The 27,760-nt window shown below is 53.1% G+C and overlaps 1 protein-coding gene across 1 annotated transcript in view; it reads left to right on the top strand.

Annotated features, from left to right (window-relative positions):
• Nucleotides 1–27,760, top strand: part of LOC146863509 (uncharacterized) — a 546,139-nt gene that overhangs the window by 394,689 nt on the left and 123,690 nt on the right. The window contains exons 7-9 of the mRNA XM_085642941.1: nucleotides 22,763–22,914; nucleotides 24,374–24,428; nucleotides 26,517–26,591. Of these exons, the coding sequence (XP_085499067.1) occupies nucleotides 22,763–22,914; nucleotides 24,374–24,428; nucleotides 26,517–26,591 (282 nt within the window). The remainder of the gene's footprint in view (nucleotides 1–22,762; nucleotides 22,915–24,373; nucleotides 24,429–26,516; nucleotides 26,592–27,760) is intronic.

Genomic DNA, 27,760 nt, shown 5'->3' with positions numbered 1-27,760 from the left:
GAGAAGCCCAGGAGGGGAAAAGGCCTGGGCTGGTGCTATAAACCAATTGACCCATTTCCTGCTAAGTGATTAAGGATCCAGACCCCCAGTATCAAAGGGAGAAAGGTGACACTGGGAGGGAGACACCCAGAACTGATTTAGGTAGGGGTCAGGGACCCCTGAGCACATACGAACTTCAAAGACATTTAGGGGTATAACTATGAGAGCTGAGGCCCCTGAACATTGGAATAGAAATGGATGGAGACTGAAAAGGCTTAGACCCATTTCGTGCTTAAGAGGAACCTCTGCTAAGGAAAGAACAACTGAAGAGACTGCTGAGAAGGACCAACCCTTGCCTCCAGATCTGGGGCTGGTCTGCAGTTTGCTGTTTTAACCAAGGAAGAGGCTGTTGGGACTGTGCTGTGTGCGCTGGGTCCCCCTGCTTGAAGAAGACTGTGATTTGTGCTGTGTCTTGTAACCCCAAGAGCCCGAGCTGAGCTGGCTCCCTGTTTGGAAACACAGGAACATAAAAGTTTCTGGAGAAGTTTCAAGCGACGCGGTGGGCGCGTGTTGTGGCAGCTTGAAACCCTCGGAGGGTGTGCCCTGTGATCTTGGACACACGTAGGAGAAGTGAGTCTCGGACGCGCAGGGTGCGTGTCGTGGCGCACCGCAGGTGTTGGTGAGGAGTGCCTGGCCAGCGTGTGCATCGGAGGAGAAGTGAGACTCGGACGCACTGGGTGCATGTCATGGTGCACAGGAGGCGTTGGTGAGGAGCTCCTGGTCAACGTGTTCATCAAAGGTGAAGCGAGTCTCGTGCATGGTGAGCATGTCGAGGAGCACTGGAGGCGCTGGTGAAGAGCGCCTAGTCATTGGGTGCACTGAAGGAGAAGTGAGGCTCAGACACGGTGAGCGTGTCGAGGTGCAGCGGGAGGCGTTGGTGAAGAGCGCCTGGAGATCGGAGCACCGGAATTGGAGTAAGTCTCAGTAAAGTAACGTGCGTGCTTTGGTGCAACTTGGGACTGTGGAGGTGATCCGCTGATCATCGTGTGCACCGGAAGAAAGCGAGTCTCTGCAGCGCGGTGTACTAGTCTTGTTGAACGTGCACTCAGAGTCTATGTAAAGACTCATCAGCATTGTGTGTGTGGCTTCGTGCCAGAGGAGACCCGGAGGGTGCTGTGGTGAACGTGCACCTGGAGTAATGTAATCTTAAGGGCATGGGGTATGTGTGCCCCGCGGTCACCTGAGACCTTCCTAACAGTCACGGCCCAGACCGGCAGCCCCGTAGGAGCTGAGCTGCCAGGCCGAGCCGCTGAGGCCCATTGAGGAAGATTCTACACGGAAGGCCCAGTCCGGTGATGGAGGAGAGGGAAGTGGGGTCATGCTCCCAGGTATCGTGGGTCACTGCCTGGGTGGGGTGCGGGCTCGGAGGGACACTCTCTCGGTCCTTCTGGTAATGTGAGCCTTTGCTTCGGCTCAGAGTGGGGCCCGTTCTGACCAAAGGAGTGGCAGTACAGGGGCCAGTGTGAGAAGCTGTGATTTATTTCATCGTGGATCCGTGTGGGGGGCAACTGTTATCGAAGAGACTGACTGTGGTAATACACATTGCCAATATTGCTGCTAACGAACTGCCGGACTGTCTTATGACGCCTGACAGTATTTCTGTATAACGAAGTACATTATTGTAGCACTACGCATTGCATTATTTCTCCGGTGCAAAGTACAGGATTGTAGTGGCCCACATTGCATTATTTCTTCATTGCAAATTACATGATTGTAGCTACGCATTGCATTATTCCTTATTTGCAAAGTACGTGATTGTAGTGTGACACATTGCCTTATTCCTTCATTGCGCAGTACTTGATTGTAGCGGTACGTATTGCATTATTTCTCCCATTGCAAGGTACCGGGGTGTATCGTTACGCATTGTATTATTTCTCCTTTGCACAGCACAGGATTGTATCTTTATGCAGCGCACTATTGTTTGATCATTGCAACGTGTGTGATTCTAGCACTGCGACCAGCATAGGATTGTGAAAGCGGTGGCTGGGATTTGAACCTACCAGCCAGCCGGAACGAATATTACCCTTTATTATATGTTGGCTTTTGTATTGTGTGGTCTGATCATATATCTTTTGATATAAAGTTTATACTCGTTTTATCAAACTCGTGTGGAGTCCATTTGTGTTGTCACCAGTGGGTTGCTGTGGGTGTGGTTGCACATACTGTACACTCTTGCCTCGGAGATAGGCCTGGCTGCTCGTGCCAAGCTACTTAGGGGGTGAGCAGGGCTATCTCCAACGGTGTCCTTACTTGGCCTAACGTTGAGTAGGGAGTCCTGGGTCGCGCATTTGGTGACAGTAGTGCGGGACTGGGACTCGGGCTTCCAACAATACTGTACTACTTTTTTTGCTTTTAGCTCAGTAAAGACCATTATGTGTTTGTTGAGCGCCATGTTTTTATCTGGGGTAGTGTGCTTTTTTCATTAAATAAATTGACACTTAGCATCACTACACCTATTTTAATCTACCTCTCATCACCACACTACACAACACAACCCACACACCCACACTTCACCTGACGGCATTGAAAAGATCTCTGGCAAAGAGCCCCCTAGTGGGTGCCCGTCGGCATTGCAGTGCCGGCCCGACAAGGAGCATGCCCAAATGATGAATCATGACTCCTTTGGGGGTGTGTGAAGGCCTCGCTCCTATTGAAGCACCTCCCTGTGATCTGGAAGTCACAAATTTCTCTTGTCTGATAAGAACTGCACACCCTCAATTATAATATATTTATGTGGACAGAGACATCCTCCATACACACACACACACACATACATAGACCAATACACACACACACACACACACACACACACACACACACATACGCATGCATGCATGCATGCGTGCACACACACAACACACACATATATACACTCGTACATAGACCAACACACACACGCATGCATGCATGCGTGCACACACACACAACACACACATACATAGACCAATACACAAACACACATACATAGACCAGTACACACATACCACACACACATGAACGCACATACACATAAAAACACACACATACATAGACCAATACACACAAACATATACCAATACACATATACCACACACACCATGCTAGCCAACATTTTAGAACAGGAAAGTGTAAGACTTTGAAAGAAAACAAGAAATTGAAGACAATAGATTTTCTCATTGGCTTTTATTGAACCAGAGGCAATTTCAGGTGAGAGACAGGAAAATAAAGTAAATTTTTGCTTCAAGAATAGTGAGTCTCCTGCCTGAATTGTGTCTTTTGGCATTTCTGACATTGACACACACACACACACACACACCAATGCATTCACACATGCATCCTCCACACACACACAAAGGTACATGCGCACACAGACACACACCCTCACACATACCCTCCACACACGCACATACGCACAAACATGCGCCCACACACGTGCGCTCGCACACAAGTACGCACACCAAGATGCACACATTCACCCTGAAAATAGCCATTCAACACATTTTCAACAAGTGCCAGCCTGATGTGTAGTGCACACCGCACAGGTTCACCTGCCTGCCTGGGCCAAGCATTGCAGCATTCTCTTCTCCGCCTGTTAAAGGAGCAGTTGTGTGCTTAAGGCTGGGCGGGTGAGGGTGTTTTATCGGTTTACTGGAAGATCCGCTCATCCTGTGTGTGCCAACTTGTGTTTGACGTGTTGAAAGGCTCACATTTAATCTCTGGAGCAGCTGTGTTTAACCCAATGCCTCAGGGAGAGGAGAGTGTTAGGGGACACACGGGCACTCATTCCGGGCCTGCCTCAGAGTTGGGTAGGCCAGAATTCATCTGCAGAGGGAGCTCATGGCAGGTGGTAACCCTAGGTGGGGATAGCCTGGTGGGGGCATTTTACAGCGGAATCACCTCCACATTCACCATTTCCTTCTTGCGCTCAATGTGGCAGGGTGCCAGAGTGTGGCTGCTGGGGGTGTTAAACTGGAGGCCACAGGTTCCAGAGTGTGGCTGCTGGGGGTATTAAACAGAGGCCACAGGCTCCACAGTGTGGCTGCTGGGGGTGTTAAACTGGATGCCACAGGTGCAAGAGTGTGGCTGCTGGGGGTGTTAAACTGAAGGCCACAGGTTTCAGTGTGGCTGCTGCTTGTGTTAAATTGGAGGCCACAGGTTGCAGTGTGGCTGCTGGAGGTGTTAAACTGGAGGCCACAGGCTCCAGAGTGTGGCTGCTGGGAGTGTTAAACTGAAGGCCACGGGCTCCAGAGTGTGGCTGCTGGGGGTGTTAAACTGGAGGCCACGGGATCCAGAATGTGGCTGCTTGGGGTGTTAAATTGGAGGCCAAGGGTGCCAGAGTGTGGCTGCTGGGGATGTTAAACTGGAGGCCACAGGCTCCAGAGTGTGGCTTCTGGGAGTGTTAAACTGGAGGCCACGGGCTCTAGAGTGTGGCTGCTGGGGTTGTTAAACTGGAGGCCACAGGTTGCAGTGTGGCTGCTGCTTGTGTTAAATTGGGGGCCACAGGTTGCAGTGTGGCTGCTGGGCGTGTTAAACTGGAGGGGGCAGGTTGCAGTGCGTGGCTGCTGCTTGTGTTAAATTGGAGGCCACAGGTTGCAGTGTGACTGCTGGAGGTGTTAAACAGGAGGCCACAGGTTGCAGTGTGACTGCTGGGGGTGTTAAACTGGCGGCCACGGTTTGCAGTGTGTGGCTGCTGCTTGTGTTAAATTGGAGGCCACTGGTTGCAGTGTGACTGCTGGAGGTGTTAAACCGTAGGCCACAGGTTGCAGTGTGACTGCTGGGGGTGTTAAACTAGAGTCCACAGGTTGCAGTGTGTGGCTGCTGCTTGTGTTAAATTGGGGGCTACAGGTTGCAGTGTGGCTGTTGGGGGTGTTAAACTGGAGGAGGCAGGTTGCAGTGCGTGGCTTCTGCTTGTGTTAAACTGGAGGCCACAAGTTGCAGTGTGCGGCTGCTGCTTGTGTTAAACTGGAGGCCACAGGGTGCAGTGTGGCTGCTGGGGGTGTTAAACTGGAGGCCACATATTGCAGTGTGTGGCTGCTGGGGGTGTTAAACTGGAGGCCACAGATTGCAGTGTGTGGCTCCTGGGGGTGTTAAACTGGAGGCCACAGGGTGCAGTGTGGCTGCTGCTTGTGTTAAATTGGGGGCCACAGGTTGCAGTGTGGCTGCGGGGGTGTTAAACTGGAGGCCACAGATTTCAGTGTGTGGCTCCTGGGGGTGTTAAACTGGAGGGGGCAGGTTGCAGTGTGTGGCTGCTGCTTGTGTTAAACTGGAGGCCACAGGGTGCAGTGTGGCTGCTGCTTGTGTTAAATTGGGAGCCACAGGTTGCAGTGTGGCTGCTGGGGGTGTTAAACTGGAGGCCACAGATTGCAGTGTGTGGCTCCTGGAGGTGTTAAACTGGAGGGGGTAGGTTGCAGTGCGTGGATGCTGCTTGTGTTAAACTGGAGGCCACAGGGTGCAGTTTGGCTGCTGCTTGTGTTAAATTGAGGGCCACAGGTTGAAGTGTGGCTGCTGGGGGTGTTAAACTGGAGGCCACAGATTGCAGTGTGTGGCTCCTGGGGGTGTTAAACTGGAGGGTGCAGGTTGCAGTGCGTGGCTGCTGCTTGTGTTAAACTGGAGACCACAGGTTGTAGTGTGTGGCTGCTGATTGTGTTAAACTGGAGGCCACAGGTTGCAGTGTGGCTGCAGGAGGTGGTAAACTGGAGGCTAGAGGTTGCAGTGTGTGACTGCTGGTTGTGTTAAACTGGAGGGGGAAGGTTTCAGTGTGTGACTGCGAGTTGTGTTAAAGTGGAGGCCGCAGGTTGCATTGTGGCTGCAGGAGGTGGTAAACTGGAGGCTAGAGGTTGCAGTGTGCGACTGCTGGTTGTGTTAAACTGGAGGCCACAGGTTGCAGTGTGGCTGCAGGAGGTGTTAAGCTGGAGGCCAAGGGCGCCAGAGTGTGGCTGCTGGGAGTGTTAAACTGGAGGCCACGGGCTCCAGAGTGTGGCTCCTAGGGGTGTTAAACTGGAGGCCACAGGCTCCAGAGTGTGGCTGCTGGGAGTGTTAAACTGGAGGCCACAGGTTGCAGTGTGGTTGCCGGGCGTGTTAAACTGGAGGGGGCAGGTTGCAGTGCGTGGCTGCTGCTTGTGTTAAATTGGAGGCCACAGGTTGCAGTGTGACTGCTGGAGGTGTTAAACAGGAGGCCACAGGTTGCAGTGTGACTGCTGGGGGTGTTAAACTGGTGGCCACGGTTTGCAAGGTGTGGCAGCTGCTTGTCTTAAATTGGAGGCCACTGGTTGCAGTGTGACTGCTGGAGGTGTTAAACCGTAGGCCACAGGTTGCAGTGTGACTGCTGGGGGTGTTAAACTAGAGTCCACAGGTTGCAGTGTGTGGCTGCTGCTTGTGTTAAATTGGGGGCCACAGGTTGCAGTGTGGCTGTTGGGGGTGTTAAACTGGAGGGGCAGGTTGCAGTGCGTGGCTTCTGCTTGTGTTAAACTGGAGGCCACAAGTTGCAGTGTGTGGCTGCTGCTTGTGTTAAACTGGAGGCCACAGGGTGCAGTGTGGCTGTTGGGGGTGTTAAACTGGAGGGAGCAGGTTGCAGTGCGTGGCTTCTGCTTGTGTTAAACTGGAGGCCACAAGTTGAAGTGTGTGGCTGCTGCTTGTGTTAAACTAGAGGCCACAGGGTGCAGTGTGGCTGCTGCTTGTGTTACATTGGGGGCAACAGGTTGCAGTGTGGCTGCTGAGGGTGTTAAACTGGAGGCCACAGATTGCAGTGTGTGGCTTCTGGGGGTGTTAAACTGGAGGCCACAGATTGCAGTGTGTGGCTCCTGGGAGTGTTAAACTGGAGGGGGCAGGTTGCAGTGTGTGGCTGCAAGTTGTGTCAAAGTGGAGGGGGCAGGTTGCAGTGTTGCTGCAGGAGGTGTTAAACTGGAGGCTACAGATTGCAGTGTGCGATTGCTGGTTGTGTTAAACTGGAGTCCACAGGTTGCAGAGTGGCTGCTGGGGGTGTTAAACTGGAGGCCACAGGCTCCAGTGTGGCTGCTGTGGGTGTTAAACTGGAGGCCACAGGTTCCAGAGTGTGGCTGCTGGGAGTGTTGAACCGGAGGCCACAGGTTGCAGTGTGGCTGCTGGGGGTGATAAACTGGAGGCCACAGGTTGCAGTGTGCGATTGCTGGTTGTGTTAAACTGGAGGCCACAGGTTGCAGAGTGGCTGCTGGGGGTGTTAAACTGGAGGCCACAGGCTCCAGTGTGGCTGCTGGGGGTGTTAAACTGGAGGCCACAGGTTTGCAAATAGAATTGAGTCTGCGTCAAATTCCAGTAAAGAAATTTTTACCATTGTCAAAGAGTTTATCTCTCCCAAATCTACCATAGTCCAGCATAAGTTCTCCGAACCTTGGGTAAAGGAGCTGGCCATCTTCTTTAATACTAAAATCAAATTGATTCAAGAATCTTTTCCACCAGCTGCCCCAAATGCATCATTGCATGACTCCAATCTGACGACTTTACCTCCTGATTCCTGCCCCATTCTATCGGAGTTTCCTCCTTTATTGGAATCTAATTCTCTGGATCTTTTACTCAGGATTAAATCTGGCTCTCCGCTTGACCCGTGCCCGGCGAGCTTTTTAGCCAGGACTGCCAAGATTCTGAATTCCTTAATTTCTCCTGTTTTGAACCTATCTTTGTCCTGCGGCATTGTTCCGCCAGCCTGGAAGAAGGCAATGGTCGTTCCCCTTCTAAAAAAACCAGGCCTTGACCCAGAGATACATGCTAACTATAGGCCCATTTCTCTCCTGCCCAGTTTGGCTAAGATCGTCGAGAAGCACGTCCACTCTGTGCTTTCTTCCTTCCTTGAAGACCATGGGTTACTCCACTCTACCCAATCTGGCTTCCGCTCCAACTTGAGCACTGAGACCGCTCTTTTGGAAGTTAATGAAGCCATTAAGGAAGTTCTCGACACAGGTGGAAGAGCAATGCTGATGATGTTGGATCTGTCGGCGGCCTTCGACACCGTCCCGCATGAGGCCCTCTTGAGAAGACTTCACGAGATCGGTCTCAGAGGGACGGTGTTGAGCTGGCTGAGATCTTACCTAGCGGGTCGTCGACAAGTGGTCTGGGCCCCCCCGTACTCCGCCGAGGTGCCGCCTATGGATGTCGGAGTCCCACAAGGCTCGGTGCTGAGCCCGACCCTTTTTAACATCTTCATGACTCCATTGGCGGTACTGGCGGAGTCGATGGGTGCCCAGATCATATCATACGCTGACGACACCCAGCTCCTCTTCACCTGCAAGAAGGGCATGGAGTTCGACGGGGAGAGCATCCGTGGTTGCCTTGGGGCTGTCTTCAACTGGTTTCAGTGGAGCAGCCTCAAGTGCAACCCTGATAAATCCGAGGTGCTCTTCTTCGGCTGTCAGGCAGAACCGCCCTGGCAGGAATGGTGGCCGGCTTGCATGTCCCCCCTTCCTCTTCCTCTTTGGTCGCTAAAAACCTTGGGGTCAAAATCGATAACACCCTGGCTCTGAAAACACAGATCACAGGTCTCACGGGTACCTGTTTTGGTCTGCTAAAAATGATGCGTAAATTCCTTCCTTTGCTCCCTTTAGCCCACAGGAAGCTGACAGTACAAGCTCTGATTTGTTCCAGGCTTGATTATTCAAATGTCCTCTACCTGGGTTTGCCGGATTATCTCTTGCACAAACTCCAGGTTGTACAAAATTCTGCGGCAAGAGCCATCTTCGGCCTACCCCGGCAAGCCAGATCATCTGAGTTGCTTTCCTCCCTTCACTGGCTTCCTATCAAGAAGCGAATCACATTCAAAGCTCTTACACTGGCCCATAAGGCACTCCATTCGGTGGGGGCCTCCTACATTCAGAAACGGCTTTCTTTCTACAAACCCACCAGATCTCTCCGGTCGGAAAATCTTGGCCTGGCAATGGTGCCTCCCATTAGGAAAGTCAGAATAGGTGGACGTTCCTTTAAACATCTCGCCCCCAAACTATGGAACTCCCTTCCTGTTGATCTCCGCCGCATTCCCAACCTGTTTGCCTTTAGAAAGGCCTTGAAAACCTGGCTTTTTAATCAGTAATTCTGTTATGTTTCTGTTGTCTTTTCTCCTTTTCTCAGTAATGGGTCAGAAAGCGCCGGGACACTCCTTGGAGTAGCCGTGCGCTATATAAGTCACCCATTAACATAACATAACAGAGTGTGGCTGCTGGGAGTGTTGAACCGGAAGCCACAGGTTGCAGTGTGGCTGCTGGGGGTGATAAACTGGAGGCCACAGGTTGCAGTGTGCGGCTGCTGGTTGTGTTAAACTGGAGACTACAGGTCACAGTGGGTGTTTACAGTTGGTGGCGGGTTGTGTTAGCTGAATATCACAGTTTGTATTGTGTAGCTCCTGGTTGTGCCAACTGAAGGTCACAGTTTGCAGTATGTGGCTGGTTTTGTTAGCTGAAGACCACAGTTTGCAGTGTGTGACTGGTTGTGTTAACTGAAAGCCACAGTTCGCAGTGCATAGCTGGTAGTTATGTTAACTGTAGGCTGCAGTTTGCAATGCATGGCTGGCTGTGTGAACTGAAGGCCACAGTTTGCAGTGCATGGCTGATTGTGATATTTGAAGGCCACAGTTTACAGTGCATGGTTGGTAGTTGTTTTAACTAAAGACCACAAGTTGCAGTGTGCGGCTTGGTGTTATGTTGTCAGAAGGCCCCAGCTTGCAGTGTGGGGCTTGTAGCTGTGTTATCCGAAGGGCACAGTTTGCGGTTTGTAGTTATGTTAGCTGAAGGACTCAGAGCCACATGTACGACCATTTGATTTTGCGCCTCGCAATATGCGACAAATTGTGAGTCGCAAAATCAAATGTACAACAGTGTTTTTAACACTGTTTGTGATTCCCAATGGGGTTGCAAAATGCGAGGCTCATGAATATTAATGAGCCTCTCGCAATTTGCGAGCCCATTGGGAATGACAGGCCCTTCCGTGGATGGTGGCCTGCTGGGCTCAGTAGACCACCATGTCTGGGACTGCTTTTAAATAGGACCCCAGCCCACCCGCCGGACGTACACCGCCGCCACCCTCATCGCTCTCAACTCCGGCCGATTCCCAGGTTGCCACCAAGCCACACCACGACACACCCACGGACCCTTCAGCTGCCTCGCCTGCAAGTTCACCTGCATCCGGACCTGCCTCGCAACAGCACCCGCCAAGTCGAACACCAGCAGCACCCACCTCAAGTGCATCCTGCTCAACACCCGCTCCGTCCACAGACACGCCATCGAACTCTGGAACCTCCTCGACACCACATCCCCTGACGTCGCCTTCCTCACGGAGACCTGGATGAACGCCTCTTCGGCTCCCGACATCGCCATCGCCATCCCAGAGGGCTACAAGATCACCCGGAGGGATCGCACCGCCAACCAGATGGGAGGAGGCATCGCCATCATCCACAGGAACACCATCCGTCTCACGACCAGCACCGACAACACCCTGACCACCGCCGAACACCTGCATTTCCAGATCCACACCGACCCGAAGACCACACTCAGAGGCACCCTGATCTACCGACCCCCGGGACCACGCACCCAATTCAGCGAGGACATCGCCGACTTCGTCAGCCCGCATGCCCTCCCCTCCGCTGACTACATCCTCCTGGGGGACCTCAACTTCCACCTGGAGAACATCAACGACCACAACACCAGCACCCTGATCGACAACCTCGCCAATCTTGGACTCAAGCAGCTGGTGTCCACCCCCACCCACCTCGCCGGACACACACTCGACGCAGTCTTCTCATCCAGCACAGACATCGACTTCAGCCACGCCACAGAGCTTCAATGGACGGACCACAGCTGCGTCCACTTCACCTTCAAAAGAACGACGACCCACCACCACCAGCAACAGGCTGCCCGCAGAAGCTGGAACAAGATCACAGCCGACCAGCTCGCCACCTCCCTGAGCCAGCACCCTCCTGCCAGCTCAGCGAACCCCAGCCAGGCCGCCGACAACCTCACGAAGTGGATCAGCAACTGCGCGGACGAGCTCGCCCCGCTGAGGACCCCGCCCAGCAGACCCGGCAGCAAGAAAGCCCCATGGTTCACCGACAAACTCAAGAGCTCCAAGAAGAACTGCTGAGCCCTCGAGAAAGTCTGGAAAAGGGAACCTACACCGGACAACAGGACCACCTTCAAGCTTGCCACCCGGAAGCACCACCAGCTGATCCGCGCCGCCAAGAAAACTGCATTCAAAGACCGGCTGGACAACAACGCACACAACTGCAAGGAACTCTTCAACATCGTGAAAGAGCTATCCAACCCCAGCGCAGGAAACAACGACATCACCCCATCGCAAGACCTCTGCAACTCCCTCGCCTCATACTTCCACAACAAGATCGCGGACATACGCAACAGCTTCAACACCCAACCAACGCACACCACGACCGAACAACCACCCCCCACCACCACCCTCCACGCCTGGACCCCGATCAGCACCGAAGACACCATCCGCACGATGAACTCCATCCACTCCGGATCTCCGACCGACCCTTGCCCTCACCACGTCTTCAACAAGGCCGACGCTGTCATCGCACCCCACCTGCGAGACATCATCAACACATCCTTCGACACCGCCACCTTCCCTGAGAGCTGGAAGCACGCCGAACTCAGCGCTCTACTCAAGAAACCCACAGCGGACCCCACCGAACTCAAGAATTACCGCCCCATCTCGCTTCTCCCGTTTCCAGCCAAAGTCATCGAGAAGACCGTCAACAAGCAGCTGGCCGCCTTCCTCGAGACGAATGGATCCCTCGACCCCTCACAGTCTGGCTTCCGAGCCAACCACAGCACCGAGACCGCCCTCATCGCCGCCACCGATGACATCCGAGCACTGATGGACAACAGAGAAACAGCGGCCCTCATCCTCCTAGACCTCTCCGCGGCATTCGACACTGTCTGCCACCGCACCCTAGTACAGCGCCTCAGCAACGTCGGAATCCAGGACAAGGCTCTGGAATGGATCATCTCCTTCCTCGACGGAAGAACACAGAGAGTCCGCCTACCACCGTACAAGTCAGAGGCCACCGAAGTCATCTGCGGCGTCCCTCAAGGATCCTCGCTGAGCCCCACCCTCTTCAACGTCTACATGAGCCCCCTCGCGGCCATCGCACGCCAACACAACCTCAGCATAATCTCCTACGCCGACGACACCCAGCTGATCCTCTCCCTGACCAACGACTCCGCCGCCGCCAGAGCCAACCTGCACGAAGGGATGAAAGAGGTAGCCGAGTGGATGACGACCAGCCGCCTGAAACTGAACTCAGACAAGACGGAGGTCCTCATCCTGGGCTCTTCACCCTCCGCCTGGGACGACTCCTGGTGGCCTCCCGCCCTGGGCACCGCACCCAAACCGACAGACCATGCACGCAACCTGGGCTTCATCCTGGACTCCTCCCTCTCCATGACCAGGCAAGTCAACAACGTCTCCTCGGCGTGCTTCAACATCCTACGCATGCTACGGAAGATCTTCTGGTGGATCCCCACCGAGACCAGGAAGACCGTCACCCAGGCCCTCGTCACTAGCCGACTGGACTACGGCAACGCCCTCTACGCCGGAACCACCGCCAAGCTCCAGAAGAGACTCCAGCGGATCCAGAACGCCTCAGCCAGACTCATCCTCGACATCCCATGAACCAGCCACATCTCCGGACATCTGAGAGACCTACACTGGCTCCCCGTCAACAAAAGAATCACCTTCCGCCTCCTCACCCACGCACACAAAGCCCTACACGACCAAGGACCGAGCTACCTCAACAGCTGAATCAACTTCTACGCTCCCAAACGCCACCTCCGATCAGCCAACCACGCCCTCGCCGCCGTCCCCCGCATCCGAAGAGCGACGACAGGAGGAAGGTCCTTCTCCTACCTGGCCGCCAAGACCTGGAACTCCCTCCCTACCGACCTGCGCCTAACCCAAGACCACCTCTCCTTCAGGAAGAAGCTGAAGACCTGGCTGTTCGAGCAGTAGCGGCTTCCCCCTTCCCCCAGCGCCTTGAGACCCTACGGGTATGTAGTGCGCTTTATAAATGTCTTTGATTGATTGATTGATTAAATGCATCCCGTTTTCTTTAAAGGAAAATGGGATGCATTTAAAAAAATAAAAAATGAAACGTTTTCGTTTCATTTTTTAAGGGCAGGCAGTGGTCCCTGGGACCACTGTCTGCCCTTAAAAAACTAATTTTGCATGCATTTGCAAAGGGGAAGGGACCCTGGGGACCCCTTCCCATTTGTGGATGTATTACCACCTACTTGAAGTATGCGGTAATTGCGAGTGTTTTGCGACCGTAATTGCGGTCGCAAAACATTAGTACATGGGTTTGAACGCCCCTTCCAAATACCGAGTCTCTAAACACTTTTTTGCGAGTCGCAATTCATTTGCGACTCACAAAATTGTGTTGGTACATGGCCATGACAATTTTAGCATGCGCAAACGGGTCGCTAACCCGTTTGCACATGCTAAAATTGTTCGTACATCTGGCCCTCAGTTTGCAGTGTGTGGCTTGTAGTTTTGTTATCTGAAGGCCACGGTTTGCAGTGTGCGGCATGTAGTTTTGTTATCTGAAGGCCACGGTTTGCAGTGTGCTGCTTCTAGTTTTGTTATCTGAAGGGCACGGTTTGCAGTGTGTGGCTTGTAGTTTTGTTATCTGAAGGCCACGGTTTGCAGTGTGCGGCGTGTAGTTTTGTTATCTGAAGGCCACGGTTTGCAGTGTGCTGCTTCTAGTTTTGTTATCTGAAGGGCACGGCTTGCTGTGTGCTGCTTCTAGTTGTGTTATTTGAAGGCCACAGGTTGCAGAATGCGGCTTGTAGTTATGCTATCTGAAGGTCACAGTTTACAGAGAGGGAGTAGGCAGAAAATAAAAATGCCCCCCACTTGTTTGTAAACTTCTGCTGACACCGATTCAGTAACACAAGTAAGCCCAGCATCCCCGATTGGTCCCCTTTACCCTTTCATCCTCCCATCTTTCCTTTCGCCCATCCATTTTTCCCCTTTCTAGCCATCCATCCAGTTATCACTTAGTTCACACGTCGATAATCCATCCTTTCACTTTTCCATCCATTCATCCTTTTACCTCTCGATCCATTCACCCATCAATCATGACATCATACATCCATTAATCACTTCATTCACAAGCCACCTGTCAATCATGACATCATCCATCCATTAATCACTTCATTCACAAGCCAATCATCCATCCTTTCACTGTTCTCTCCATTCATCCTTTCACAGTTCGATCCATTCACTCATCCATCAATTCATCATTTCACCTTTAGATCCCTTCACCCATCAATCAATCATGACATCATACATCCATTGATCACTTCGTTCACAAGCCGATCATCCATTCTTTCACTGTTCTCTCCATTCATCTTTTCACCTTTCGATCCTTTCACCCATCCATCCATTAATGCCATCCTGCATCTATTGATCATTTAGTTCACAAGCCAATCATCCATCCTTTCACTGTTCTCTACATTCATCCTTTCATCGTTCGATCCTTTCACCCATCCACCCATTCATCCTTTCACCTTTTGATCCTTTCATCCATCCATCCATTCATGCCATCATATATCTATTGATCATTTTGTTCACACATTGATAATCCATCCTTTCACTGTTCCATTTATTCATCCTTTCGATCCTTTCATCCATCAATCAATCATGTCATCATACATCCATTGATCACTTCATTCACAAGCTGATCATCCATACTTTCACTGTTCCATCCATTCATCCTTTCACCTTTCGATCCTTTCACCGTTCGATCCTTTCACCCATCCATTCATCCTTTTGATCCTTTCACCCACCCATCCAGTCATCCATTCATCTCTCAATCTTATAACCCATCAATCATGACATCATACATCTATTGATCACTTTGTTCACAAGCAGATAATCCATAATTTCAAATTTCCATCCATTCATCCATTCACCGTTCGATCCTTTCACCCATCCATCCTTTCACAGTTCGATCCTTTGATCCATCCATCCATTCATCCTTACACCTTTCGATCGTTTCACCCATCCATCGATTCATCCTTTCACCGTTCGATCGTTTCACCCATAAATCCTTTCACCCGTTTGATCCTTTCATCCATCTATCCATTCATCCTTACACCTTTCAATCCTTTCACCCACCCATCCATTCATCCTTTCACCTTTTGATCCTTTCACTGTTATATCCATTCATCCTTTCGATCCTTCAACCCATCCATACATTCATGCCATCATACATCTATCGATCATTTCATTCACACATCGATAATCCATCCTTTCAGTGTTCTATGCATTCATCCTTTCTGTTAATCCTTCCATCCACCTATCAATACATCCTTCCATCCTTTCTTCCACCCTTTCAACTGAGCCTTTCACACTACAACCCATCCATTCTTTCATCCTTCCTACCACCCAGCCTTGCACCCTTCCTTCCTGGGTTCTTTTCACCCTACGTCCCTTTCACTTTTCCATTTCCTTTCTTCCATTTTTTCTACCTTTCACCTTTGACCCTGTCTTCCTTTGCCCTACGTCTCCATTTTCTTTCCTCACATTGTTTTCTTCCTTTCTTTTCCCTTCCCCTTAGCTCTTTTTGATTCTGTCTGTCCTATCTGAAAGAGACACGTTAGTGATAGATTCCTTACCTTAGAATATCCCCAGGCGTCAGACTGGATAAGGAAAGTTTTGCTAGCAGTACCCCTGCGCGTCAGTAGGTGGCGTTGTGCGGCTCCGTGTCCGTCGCTGGCGTTGTAAGCGCTGAGATGACGTCACGGAGACTACTTAGGTGCCACCCATGCGCGCTGACATCAGTTCTTTCTTTTTCCGCGCCAGAAAGCGCAGATCCGGTTAGAGCACATACCTTAGTCACTTTTTGACTAACCTTTTTGAGACTTTTGTCTCCTGTACAATTTTGGTTTCCTCGGTGCACGTAGGGATGCCTGGATTTAAATCTTGTGGGGCCTGCCGTCGCAATATGTCGGTGGTGGACCCCCATGATGTCTGTCTCTACTGCCTGGAGACCGACCACAACTCCCGGTCCTGTCGGGACTGTCGAGCCATGGCCCCGAAGGCCTTGAGGGAGCGGCGCCGGAAGCTGCTGGAGGTCCGGCACTCGTTCCAGCGCCATTCCCTGTCCAGGGGCCATTCCAGGGAACGCTCGCGGGGCCGCAGTCGTCGCCCCTCGGGCTCCAAGTCTTCACCCTCGGATTCAGGTAAGAGACGACACAAAAAGAAGTCGAAGAAGCGTGTTCGCTCTCTGACTTCCCCCCGTCAGTCCCCGGATGCGGACGATGGGACAGGGGTTCTGCCCCTGCGGCTCCTTCGGAGCCCAGGAGTCCTGCGGCCTACCCACCTTACCCGGGCCTGTCGGCGACTCCCGCACAGGTGCAAGAGTTTCTTGCTACCATGGACTGCATTTTTAGGCCTCGGGCTCCCGCCGGTGCGCCTTCAGGCCCCGCGGTCCCGTGTCCGGATCCTGTTGGGCCGCCGGCGGATCCAGCTTCGGCACCACAGGAACCTGCGCCATGGCGCCACGAGGTCCACTGCTGCCGGCCCTGGCCCCAGTGCCACCCTTGGCTCCGCCTCCGGCACCGCAGTGGGTGCCATTTGTTCCACCTTTGCCCAGATTCCAGGACCATTTTGTTCCTACCTGATATCCGTATTGGGACGCAGTGCCGGCTCGGCCCCTGCCGGCGCTGTTCTCGGCACCGTGCCCGACGCTGTTTGTTCCTTCTCCGGCTCCTGCTCTGCTGCTGTGGTCTGTTCCCCATGTGGCGGAGGTGGAGGACGACTGGGAGAGGTCTGAGGACCCTCTTGCCCATCAGTGTGACTCCGAGCAGGACTGGGTGGATGACTTGGAGGATGCCAGTGACCTCGACATCTTCTCTGACCCGGGGTTTGCCTCTCCCCCGCCTACCATGGAGGAGGGCGCCTCCTACACGATGGTGCTCCGTCGGGCTGCCGAGGTCCTCAACCTTGATCTCCCTACAGTGGCCCTCAAAACTGATCTCCTCACTGAAGTGCTCCAGATGGCATCCACTTCGTCAGAGCCCCTGCTACTATTTAACGACGCCCTCACTGACGTCTTGTTGGGCACTTGATCGCGGCCGGCCACAGGGGCCCCTGTGGATAAGAATGTTGCCAGGTGTCATGCCCGGCGCCTGGTGACCCCGCTTTTCTGACCACTCATCCTACGCCTGAGAGCCTGGTCATCCAAGCCTCGACGTCGCCGAGTGCCTTTCCCACGGCTCCGCCGGACAAGGACTCTAAGAAGCTGGAGCAGTTCGGTAAGCGGTTGTTCTCTTCGGCCAGCTTGGGGCTGCGGTCGGTGAACACCGCATGCCTATTGGGCCACTATTCTCATGCGGTGTGGGATACAGTTGCACAGGTGTTGCCTCAGTGTCCTGAGTAGGCCCAAGCTGTGCTGTCCCAAGCGGTTGCTGAGGGTAAGAATGCGGCAAAGTTCGCCATTCGGTGTGGGTTGGACACCGCGGACTCGCTGGGTAGAGCGATCTCTATGACTGTGGCGCTTCGTCGCCATGCCTGGCTGAGATCTACCGGGTTCTCGTCAGATGTCCAAAGCTCGCTCATGGATATGCCCTTTGATGGCACTCGCCTGTTTGGCGATAACGCCGACAGTGCACTGGAGAGTTTTAAGGACTTGCGGGCCACGGTCAAGTCCTTAGGTCTTTCCACGAAAAGCCCAGCCACTCCTGATTTGTGTTCCTTTCGTGGCCATGGTAGAGGTGCCCAGGCACGTTCCTTCAGCAAGCCTGTGCAGAACCAGACTCAGCGCGGCCGCGGACGCGGCTTCCGCAGGGACGGGTCTGGGAATCAGCGTGGGGGTCAGTCCACCTCTGCCCCCACTGCTTCTACCTCCAAACCTTCCTAATCCGTGCTTTTTGGAGCACCCTACACCAGTGGGTGACAGGATCTGCCATCACCTCACACACCGGCACGCTGTTACATCGGACAAGTGGGTGTTGCAGATCATCTGCAAGGGTTACTACCTTCCCTTTCAGTCCACCCCTCAAGCCATGCCACCTCAGTACCACTGCATGTCGGGGGAACACTTGGCAACTCTCCAACAGGAAGTTACGGTACTTTTGGCCAAGGGGGCCATCGAGTGCTTTCCTGGGCCGGAAGTAGGGAGTGGTTGTTATTCCCACTACTTTCTGGTCCCCAAGAAGGACAAATGGGGTCTGCGTCCCATCTTGAACCTCCGGAACGTCAACCGCTTCCTCCGGAAGGAGAAGTTCAAAATTCTGACTCTGGCTCAGGTCTTGGCTGCTCTCAACCCTGGAGACTGGATGGTAGCGTTGGACTTGCAGGATGTTTATTTTCACATCCCCGTCCTACCGGCCCACTGGCGTTACCTGCGGTTTACGGTGGGCCAGGAGCATTTTCAGTTTGCCGTGCTCCCTTTCAGCCTTACCAGCGCCCCTCGGGTGTTCACGAAGGTGATGGCGGTGGTCACAGCTCACCTGCGCAGGCCAGGGGTTCCCTTGCCTCGACGACTGGTTGCTGAAGGCATTTGCTGGGGTTCTTCATCAACATGCCAAAGTCGCACCTGAGACCCTCTCAGAAGCTCCCCTTCATCGGAGTGGTTCTGGATTCGATGCGGTTTCGGGTTTATCCTCCCGAGCAGCAAGTACGGGATATTCAGGCTATAATTCCAATCTTTCAGCCTCTATCCCGGGTTTCAGTCAGGATGACCCACTGGCTCCTGGGCCCGATGGCCTCCTGCATCCTGCTGGTGCCACATGCCAGGTGGCATATGCGGGCTCAGCAGTGGGACCTGAAGTTTCAGTGGGCGCAGCATCAGGGCAACCTGTCTGATCATGTCCAGATCTCGGAGTGCACTGCACGACAATTGCAGTGGTGGCTCACGAATTGTGATTGGGTCAATGGCAGATCCCTCTCCCTTCCCCAGCCGGAGCACACAGTGGTGACCGATGCGTCCCTCCTGGGACGGGGAGGCCACTTGGGAGAGGCGGAGATCAGAGGACTCTGGTCTCCGGCGGAGTCCCGGCTCCATATCAACCTTTTGGAGTTCGGGCGATCCGACTTGCACTGAAGGCATTCCTTCCCTCTGTCCGGGGAAGTGTGGTGCAGGTGTTCACAGACAACACCACCGCCATGTGGTATTGCAACAAACAGGGCGGGTGGGGTCCTGGACCCTATGTCGGGAGGCTCTGCGCCTCTGGACATGGCTGGAACATCAAGGCATCTCCTTGGTGGTTCAACACCTGGCAGGTTCTCTGAACACCAGGGCGGACGAACTCAACCGCCGGTGCTTGATGGATCACGAATGGCGTCTGAACTCGGACGTGGTGCAAGGTCTCTTTCAGAAGTGGGGAGAGCCTTCGTTAGATCTATTCGCCACCGAAGAGAACACGCAACGTCATCAGCTCTGCGCATTGGAATTTCCAAGGCGGCACTCGCTCTGCGGCACTTTTGGTCGCGAGTGGAGTTGCGGTCTGTTGTACGTCTTTCCGCCTATACCACTTCTGCCCAGAGTGCTGAAGAAGATTCGGCGCGACCGGGCCCAAGTCATCCTTGTGGCTCTGGATTGGGCACGAAGATACTGGTATCCCGAGCTACTCAGCATGGCGATCGACCCCCTGATTCGTCTGCCACTTCAAGAGGATCTTCTGTCGCAGCAGCAGGGGACTGTCCTCCACCCGAATCTATCCAGCCTCCACCTCCATGCGTGGAGATTCAGCGCCGACAGTTGACAGCCTTCGATCTTCATCCCGAAGTCTGCGATGTCATTCTGGCAGCCAGGCATCCCTCCACTAAAACGGTATATGCCTGCAGGTGGAACAAGTTTTTGGCATGGTGCACAGCTAAGGCTGTAGATGCCCTCTCTGCCCCTCTTTCTGAAGTCCTTCTGTTCCTTCTTTCTTTGGCCCAGCAGAGCTCTGCTCTGGGCACTATCAAAGGCTATCTTTCGGCCATCTCTGCCTTTTTACGGCTTCCAGATCAGCCTTCTATTTTTAAGTCTCCGGTTGTTAACCGTATCCTAAAAGGCATTACGCACACGTTTCCTCCCGTGCTGTTTATAATGCCTCAATGGGACTTAAACCTTGTCTTGACATATCTGATGTGCGCTCTCTTCGAGCCCCTTCATACCTGTCCTTTGTGTCTTCTCACTCTCAAGACGGCCTTCCTGGTAGCTATCACCTCTGCCAGAAGAGTGAGTGAGCTCCTGGCTCTTTCTTCCACACCTCCTTTCCTTTCTATTCATCCGGACAAGGTGGTTTTAAGGACCCGTCATTCTTTCTTGCCAAAGGTAGTCACGCCCTTCCACATCAGGCAGACCATCACTGTGCCCACCTTCTTTCCGCCTCTGCATCCTTCGAAAGAGGAGGAGAGGCTCCACTGTCTGGACCCAAAACGTGCGCTCTCGTTCAACCTGCAGCGCACACGCCGATTCCGAGTGGATGACCAGCTCTTTGTTGGCTACGTGGGCGCCAAAAAGAGGTCGGGCTGTGCACAAGCGGACCATCTCTGGGTGGGTCATTCTCTGCATCACGGCCTGTTACTCGTTGGCTAAGAAGGAGCCTCCTGTGGGGCTGCGTGCCCATTCTACCAGGGCGACGGCAGCCACTACTGCCTTTGGACGCGGTGTCCCCTTGCAGGACATTTGTCAGGCAGCTACGTGGGCCTCGCTGCACACATTTACCAAGCATTACTGCCTTGACAGTCAGGTCCGGAGAGACGGCTTCTTTGGCCGTTCTGTTCTCTGTGACTTTCTGGTGTAATCTATTCGCAGACCCACCACCGGGGTTGGTATTGCTGGGGTATCTATTCTAAGGTAAGGAATCTATCACTAACTGTATATCTGTAAGAGACATTAGTTCCTGGTGCGGAAAGTCGTGTACAGAACTGACGTCAGCGCGCATAGGTGGCGCCAAAGCAGTCTCCGTGACGTCATCTCGGCGCTTACGACGCCAGCGACGGATGCGGAGCCGCACGAAGCCACCTACTGATGCGCAGCGGTACTGCTAGCAAAACTTTCCGGATCCAGTCTGACGCCTGGGGATATTCTACGGTAAGGAATCTATCACTAACTAATATCTTTTACAGATAGATCGTTACACAAGTAGTAACTTGTGCTTTAAGATGTTTTCCTCATTTCTGTCTCCTTCATTGGACTTCGCTCACTTTGCGGCTGTAGTCTGCACAGTGCAGACAGACGAGTGAAGAGACACACAGAGAAGGCCTTGAGTGGCCCCAGATCACAAACAAGGTCCTTCGGGGCAGTGGCTACCCCGCTCTTATGCTGCTAAAGTGGGGGGTTCACGTCGCCACTGGTTTGCAGTGTGGCTGGTTGTTGTGTTAACTGAAGGTGACAGTTTACATCGTGTGACTGCTGGATGTGTTAACTGAAGGCCGTGGACTGAATGATTGTCTGACTGAAGGCCACAGTTTCCATACTGTGGCTAGTGGCCTGTGCTGCTCTATCACTCATGGACATGGATAGCAGATGCCAGTGGTGGGCGCCTACTGTGGTCACTTGGTGTCCTGTACAATGATGGTCCCCAGGTCGCGAAGGGAGGTTTGGGAGGATGGAGTCTGGCTTCGAGCTGCTTCCAGTGCTTAATTTGTGAAAAAGTAAGTGGGGGCTCTCGTCAGGAGGCCACTACTCCACTCAGCGTTACTTATGACAGAATCTACACAGCTACTGACCATGAAACCCTGCCAGTGTGACAATTCAAACTATTCCAGGCCCCCAAAGCTGTAGGACTGGCAGATTACCCAAATAACCACACACCGCGTACAGCAGCGATTTAGGCACTGTCTGCCGACCCGGAAACTCTCTACATTATCAGTGGCGCGAGCATCTCTCTCGCCTAGCCTTTCATCATGCCGCGAGATGTATATTTTACAAATCCCGATCTTCTTTCACGAAGACGCGTCCTGCTATCGCTTCACACGACTTCTGCTCCGTTATCATAGGGATCCGCGCTTCCAATCCAGACACGCCTAAAACTGCCCTCAACCACAGGGCGATACTACAGTAATTTACAGGCAAATGTTTTCAGGCACTCTATTTGATAGTCCTGATGATGATCCAATATCTCACAGATAAGGATCGAAACGCCGTCGACATAAATGTCAACCTTATACACAGTGATTCTTGCATTTAATATTGTGTAAAGGGGACCTTTTGATATTTGTTGTTTCACAATTTTTGCATTTCTTGATAGAAACAACCGCAAACTGCCTGAGCCCTTTTACTTTGTTTGTCTGTTTTATACGTGGGTCCGTGGATACAGGCTTGTATACCACTGTTATTTGACTCACAATTTGGTTCTATTTTTCCACTATTTTGCATATTAAAATTGCCTTTATCCGGCTGGATACTGGCACAAATATAGTACTGACTGGGGCTATATTCATTGTATGTACATCCTTCGCTGTCCCAGGGACCATTGTCTCTTATAAAAAGTTAGCTCCCAAGGTCCCTGACCGATCTTAATTGGGTCCCCTTGTTTTGTATACATGGCCTGGAAGGCAGGAAATAGCCATTTTAAAGTGTATTGAATTAATAACCCGAACTGCTGCTGTGCTCGCCTCTATATTAGATAAACAGCGGCGCCATCCTGTGGCAGACTGTCATCAGTGCCAGTGTTGACAATTAAGTGCTGGTGTCGAGCACCGGAAACCACTGCCTCAAATTAAGCACTGGCTGCTTCTCCCCTCTGACATCTCTCTTTGTGTTCTCCAGAGGGAAGAAGAGGAGCGGAAGGAGGCAGAGCGCCGCAGGCTGCAGGACGAGCGCAAGCGATGGGATCGCGAGAGGATGGAGCAGGAGAGGAGGGAAGCGGAGGAGAGAGACCGCAAGATTCGCGAGAAGGAGCAGATGATCGAGGAGCAGAGGTGAGCAACACACCATGAACGTGGCCTCTGCCGTACGACACTCATGGACGTTCATCACACTTGGGCAGATGAGATGGGGTTTCAGGCCTTGCTCCTCCCCTGTACCCCAGATATTCTGCCCCTGCTGTGTGAAGAAGGAAGAGGAGGTGTGGGTTCAGGGCTTGGCCCCCCCTTCACCCCAGATCTTCTGCCCCTGCTGTGTGAAGGAGGGAGAGGGGTGTGGGATCAGGGTGTGCCCCTCCCATCACCTCAGGTCTTGTGCCCCTTCTGCCTGAAGGAGGGAGAGGGGGTGTGGGTTCAGGGCTTGCCCCCCCTCCTTGAACCCAGATCTTCTGCCCCTGCTGTGTGAAAGAGGAAGAGGGGGTGTGGGATCAGGGTGTGCCCCCCTCCTTCAACCCAGATCTTCTGCCCCTGCTGTCTGAAGGTGGGAGAGGGGGTGTGGGTTCAAGCCTTGCCCCCCTTCACCCCAGATCTTCTGCCCCCGCTGTCTGAAGGAGAAAGAGGAGGTGTGGGTTCAGGACTTATCCCCCCAACCCCAGATCACACAGGCTCTGGGTGCGGCCCATGTCCTGTAGGTACCACAGGTAAGGGGGGTGCACACAGGCACTGGGTGGAGGCCATCTCCTGTAGGTACCACAGGTAAGGGGGGTGCACACAGGCTCTGGGTGGAGGCCATCTCCTGTAGGTACCACAGGTAATGGGGGTGCACACAGGGTCTGGGTGAGGCCATCTCCTGTAGGTACCACAGGTAATGGGGGTGCACACAGGGTCTGGGTGAGGCCATCTCCTGTAGGTACCACAGGTAATGGGGGTGCACACAGGGTCTGGGTGAGGCCATCTCCTGTAGGTACCACAGGTAAGGGGGGTGCACACAGGGTCTGGGTGAGGCCGTTCTTCATGCCTACTGCTTGCAGAGACCGGCCTCGAGCCGGGCCTGCGGGATCTTCAGAGGGGTGTTGTCCCAGTAAATGACTGCAAAGCCCAGGTCGTCACTGAAAAAACACTGGTTAATGGAAGTTTTGAATTGCTTGTGAAATCACAAAGTATCCTACAGAATAAGCGCCGACGAATGTCTCCGTCCCACGTGTTACTGCATACAGTAAGAGGTCCATGCACCGTTCCCTCCCACCCCTCTCCCCGCTGAAAGCCCTAGAGCCCGAGGCGAGCCTTCATCCTTCCTGCCCCCTGTCTGCTGGGCCCGGCCCTTGATCCATTCTTGCGTCTCCTTTATCCGTGCGCTTCGAGGCGCGCATAGAAAGAAGCGGAGCTATCGAAGGACAGACCCGGTGCCTGTTGGGTCCTGTCTGTCATGCAGTGCAAGGCCCTGTAAGCCTCTTAAACACACAAGACCCGCAACGATCCGAATCCGACAATAGATAGACAGGCCCGTCTGGGGGGGGAGGGGGGCAGCATTATTCACTTTCATTGGTAACAAGACCCCTTCTGTCCTCTCTGCCAGGAAGGAACACGCCAGGCTGCAGGCAGAGGAGAGGAAGAAAGAGAAGGCCAAGTGGGTGAGTGAAGGGATGCTTGGCTGCAGAGTGGGGGTGGAGGGGGGGCTGTTGCTTCAGCAGCGCTCCGCTGGGGGATGGGGGGGGGGGGGAGTGGAGCCCTGGATTAGAGGCCCGCTGATTGGGGATGAGTTGGTCGAGGGCAGCTCTGGATCAGTGGGCCATCGTTTGTGGGGGAGTTGGTCGAGGCCAGGACCTTAGCTCTGGATTCAAGGGCTATCAGTTGTGGGTGAGAGGGTGGAGGGCAGTAGGTTGGTGGACAACAGGGCCTCAGCTCTGGATCAGCGGGCCATCGTTTGTGGGTGAGCTGGTCGAGGGCAGGACCTTAGCTCTGGATTTAAGGGCTGCCAGTTGTGGGTGAGAGGGTGGGGGGCAGTGGGTTGGTGGACAGCAGGGCCTCTGTTCTGGATTCGTGGACCATCGTTTGTGGGTGAGCTGCTCGAGGGCAGGACCTTAGATTTGGAATAGAGGGTTGTCGGTTGTGGGTCGGTTGGTAGAGGGCAGGCCCATTCCTCTGGAGTAGAGCCCTGTTGGTTGCGGGTGAGTCGGTGAAGGCCGGTCCCCAGCTCTGGATTGGATGATAGAAGGCAGCTGGTGAGTGGTGGAGAGCACTGGGGTGGAGAGCAGCAGGACCTTATCTTTGGACCAGAGGACCATTGTTTGTGGCTGAGTTGGTGGAGGGGATGACCTTAGCCGTGGATGCGGTGGCTGTCAGTTGCGAGTGAGTGGGTGGAGGGCAGTGAGGTGGGGGAGGTCAGGACCGTTGATCATGATTAAAGGATCATTGGATGTGGCTGAGTTGGTGGAGAACAGGAACATAGCTCCTGCAGAGATGTGCAAGGTTGTTGGTAAATTGACGGCGAGACGGACCTTCGATCTGGATTGGAGGACATCTGAAGTGGCTGATTTGGGGGAGGGCAGGGCCTTAGATCTGGATTAGAAGACCATCATTTTGGGGTGATTTGGTGGAGGCCAATACAATAACTCTGAGAGAAAACCATTAGTTTTTGGTGAGTTAGTGAGGGGTTGAACTTTTGGTCTAGAGTAGAGGTCCTTCCATTGTGGTCAGTTGATGGAGGGCAGAAAGTTAGCTCTGGATTCGAGGACTGTCTGCTGTGAGTGGGTGGATGGCTAGCAGTGAGGTGGTGGAGGTCAGGAGCTTTGCTCTGGATTAGATGTCAAAGTGCAGTGGCGAGTTGGGTGGGGGGAGTTCTGGATTTTATGATGAAACTCCTTTGTTGGCGAGGTATTGGTTTCCAGAGTCGCTGTATAAATACAGATTATTGATTAAGTTAAAATTGGTTCAACTTATGAGAGAACCTGTAGTTCGAGACTTCAGTGTTGGAGTATTTGCAGGAAATGGTCTGTTAGATGTGGCTTTTCTGTCATTTGTTGGCTGCTTAATTAGTATTTGAGCTTTTCAAGAGGGTGATACACAAGAGTTTGCGGTTCTGCCAGGGCTGTTACTTCATCCTTGATTGTTGGGTGAGTCTGGCTAGTGGCCGCTCAGCGGCGTGTGCAGGGGGGTGCGGGTCATCCCTTCGATTATTGCCTTTAGGCGATGGTCTCCATCATGTTTATTGATGATGGAGGCAGAGAGTGAGCCCCCCTCTGCCGTGCTGGCATGATCCAGCGTGTGGGAAGGTTGTGTCAGAAAGGTAGTCAACAAAATACCTTTGATTAATGTTGCATCCAGCAGGTGGGGTGTCACTGGGATGAGTTGATTGGTGGAGAATGGCTACAATGGGTGGACTGGCCTCTCCGCCTGGCAGAACTGTCTGCAGGGTCACAAGGTGGGGCGAACTTTATCAGGCCTAGTAGAAGAGTCAGGAGGGTGCATTGGGTGGATTGACAGAGGAGTCTGCAGGGTGCACCGGGTGGAATGACAGAAGAGTCTGCAGGGTGCGCCGGGTGGAATGACCTCTATCAGGCCTGGCAGAAGAGTCTGCAGGGTGCATTGGGTGGAATGACAGAAGAGTCTGCAGGGCGAATTGGGTGGAATGTGCTTAGATAGGCGCTGCATCTGAGCAGGCCTAGGTCTGAGGTGTCCATCGTGGCTGAAGTGCTTCTCAATACTCTTTTTGGAGACAGGAACAGCAGCAAAGGGAGCATGAGGAGGAGATGAGAGACCGCTTCAGAAGAAGTGAATCCATTGAGAAAGCAGCAGTGAGTATGAACCGTAACAAATTCTTCTTCAGACCATGCACACATTTACCCCCACCCTGCTGACATCATCTTGTCTGAGAACGAGAGGCCTCTCCTTGTGTCATTACAATACTATCCATGTGTCTTTTACCTTCCAAGCGACATCCCTAACTCCTTCCACGCGCCATCCCTAACTCCTTCCACGCGACATCCCTAACTCCTTCTATATAACATCCCTAACTCCTTCCAAGCAACATCCCTAACTCCTTCTATATAACATCCCTAACTCCTTCCAAGCAACATCCCTAACTCCTTCCAAGCAACATCCCTAACTCCTTCCAAGCAACATCCCTAACTCCTTCCAAGCAACATCACTAACTCCTTCCAAGCGCATCCCTAACTCCTTCCACGCGCCATCCCTAACTCCTTCCACGCGACATCCTTAACTCCTTCCACGCGCCATCCCTAACTCCTTCCACGCGACATCCCTAACTCCTTCTATGTAACATCCCTAACTCCTTCCAAGCAACATCCCTAACTCCTTCCAAGCAACATCCCTAACTCCTTCCACGCGCCATCCCTAACTCCTTCCAAGCGCATCCCTAACTCCTTCTATGCAACATCCCTAACTCCTTCCACGCGACATCCCTAACTCCTTTCACGCGCCATCCCTAACTCCTTCCACGCGACATCCCTAACTCCTTCTATGTAACATCCCTAACTCCTTCCAAGCAACATCCCTAACTCCTTCCAAGCAACATCCCTAACTCCTTCCACGCGCCATCCCTAACTCCTTCCAAGCGCATCCCTAACTCCTTCTATGCAACATCCCTAACTCCTTCCAAGCAACATCCCTAACTCCTTCCAAGCAACATCCCTAACTCCTTCCAAGCGCATCCCTAACTCCTTCCACGCGCCATCCCTAACTGCTTCCAAGCGGCATCCCTAATTCCTTCTATGAAACATCCCTAACTCCTTCCAAGCGCATCCCTAACTCCTTCCACTCGCCATCCCTAACTGCTTCTAAGTGACATCCCCAACTCCTTCCAAGCGACATTCCTAACTCCTTCCACGCACCATCCCTAACTCCTTCCAAGCGACATCCCTAACTCCTTCTAAGTGACAAACCTACCTCCTTCCAAGCGACATCCCTAACTCGTTCCAAGCGACATCCCTAACTCGTTCCAAGC

This window comes from Triturus cristatus, chromosome 2_2, assembly GCF_964204655.1.
Source record: "Triturus cristatus chromosome 2_2, aTriCri1.1, whole genome shotgun sequence".
NCBI lineage: Eukaryota > Metazoa > Chordata > Amphibia > Caudata > Salamandridae > Triturus > Triturus cristatus.
This window is presented reverse-complemented; position numbering and strand designations above follow the sequence as displayed.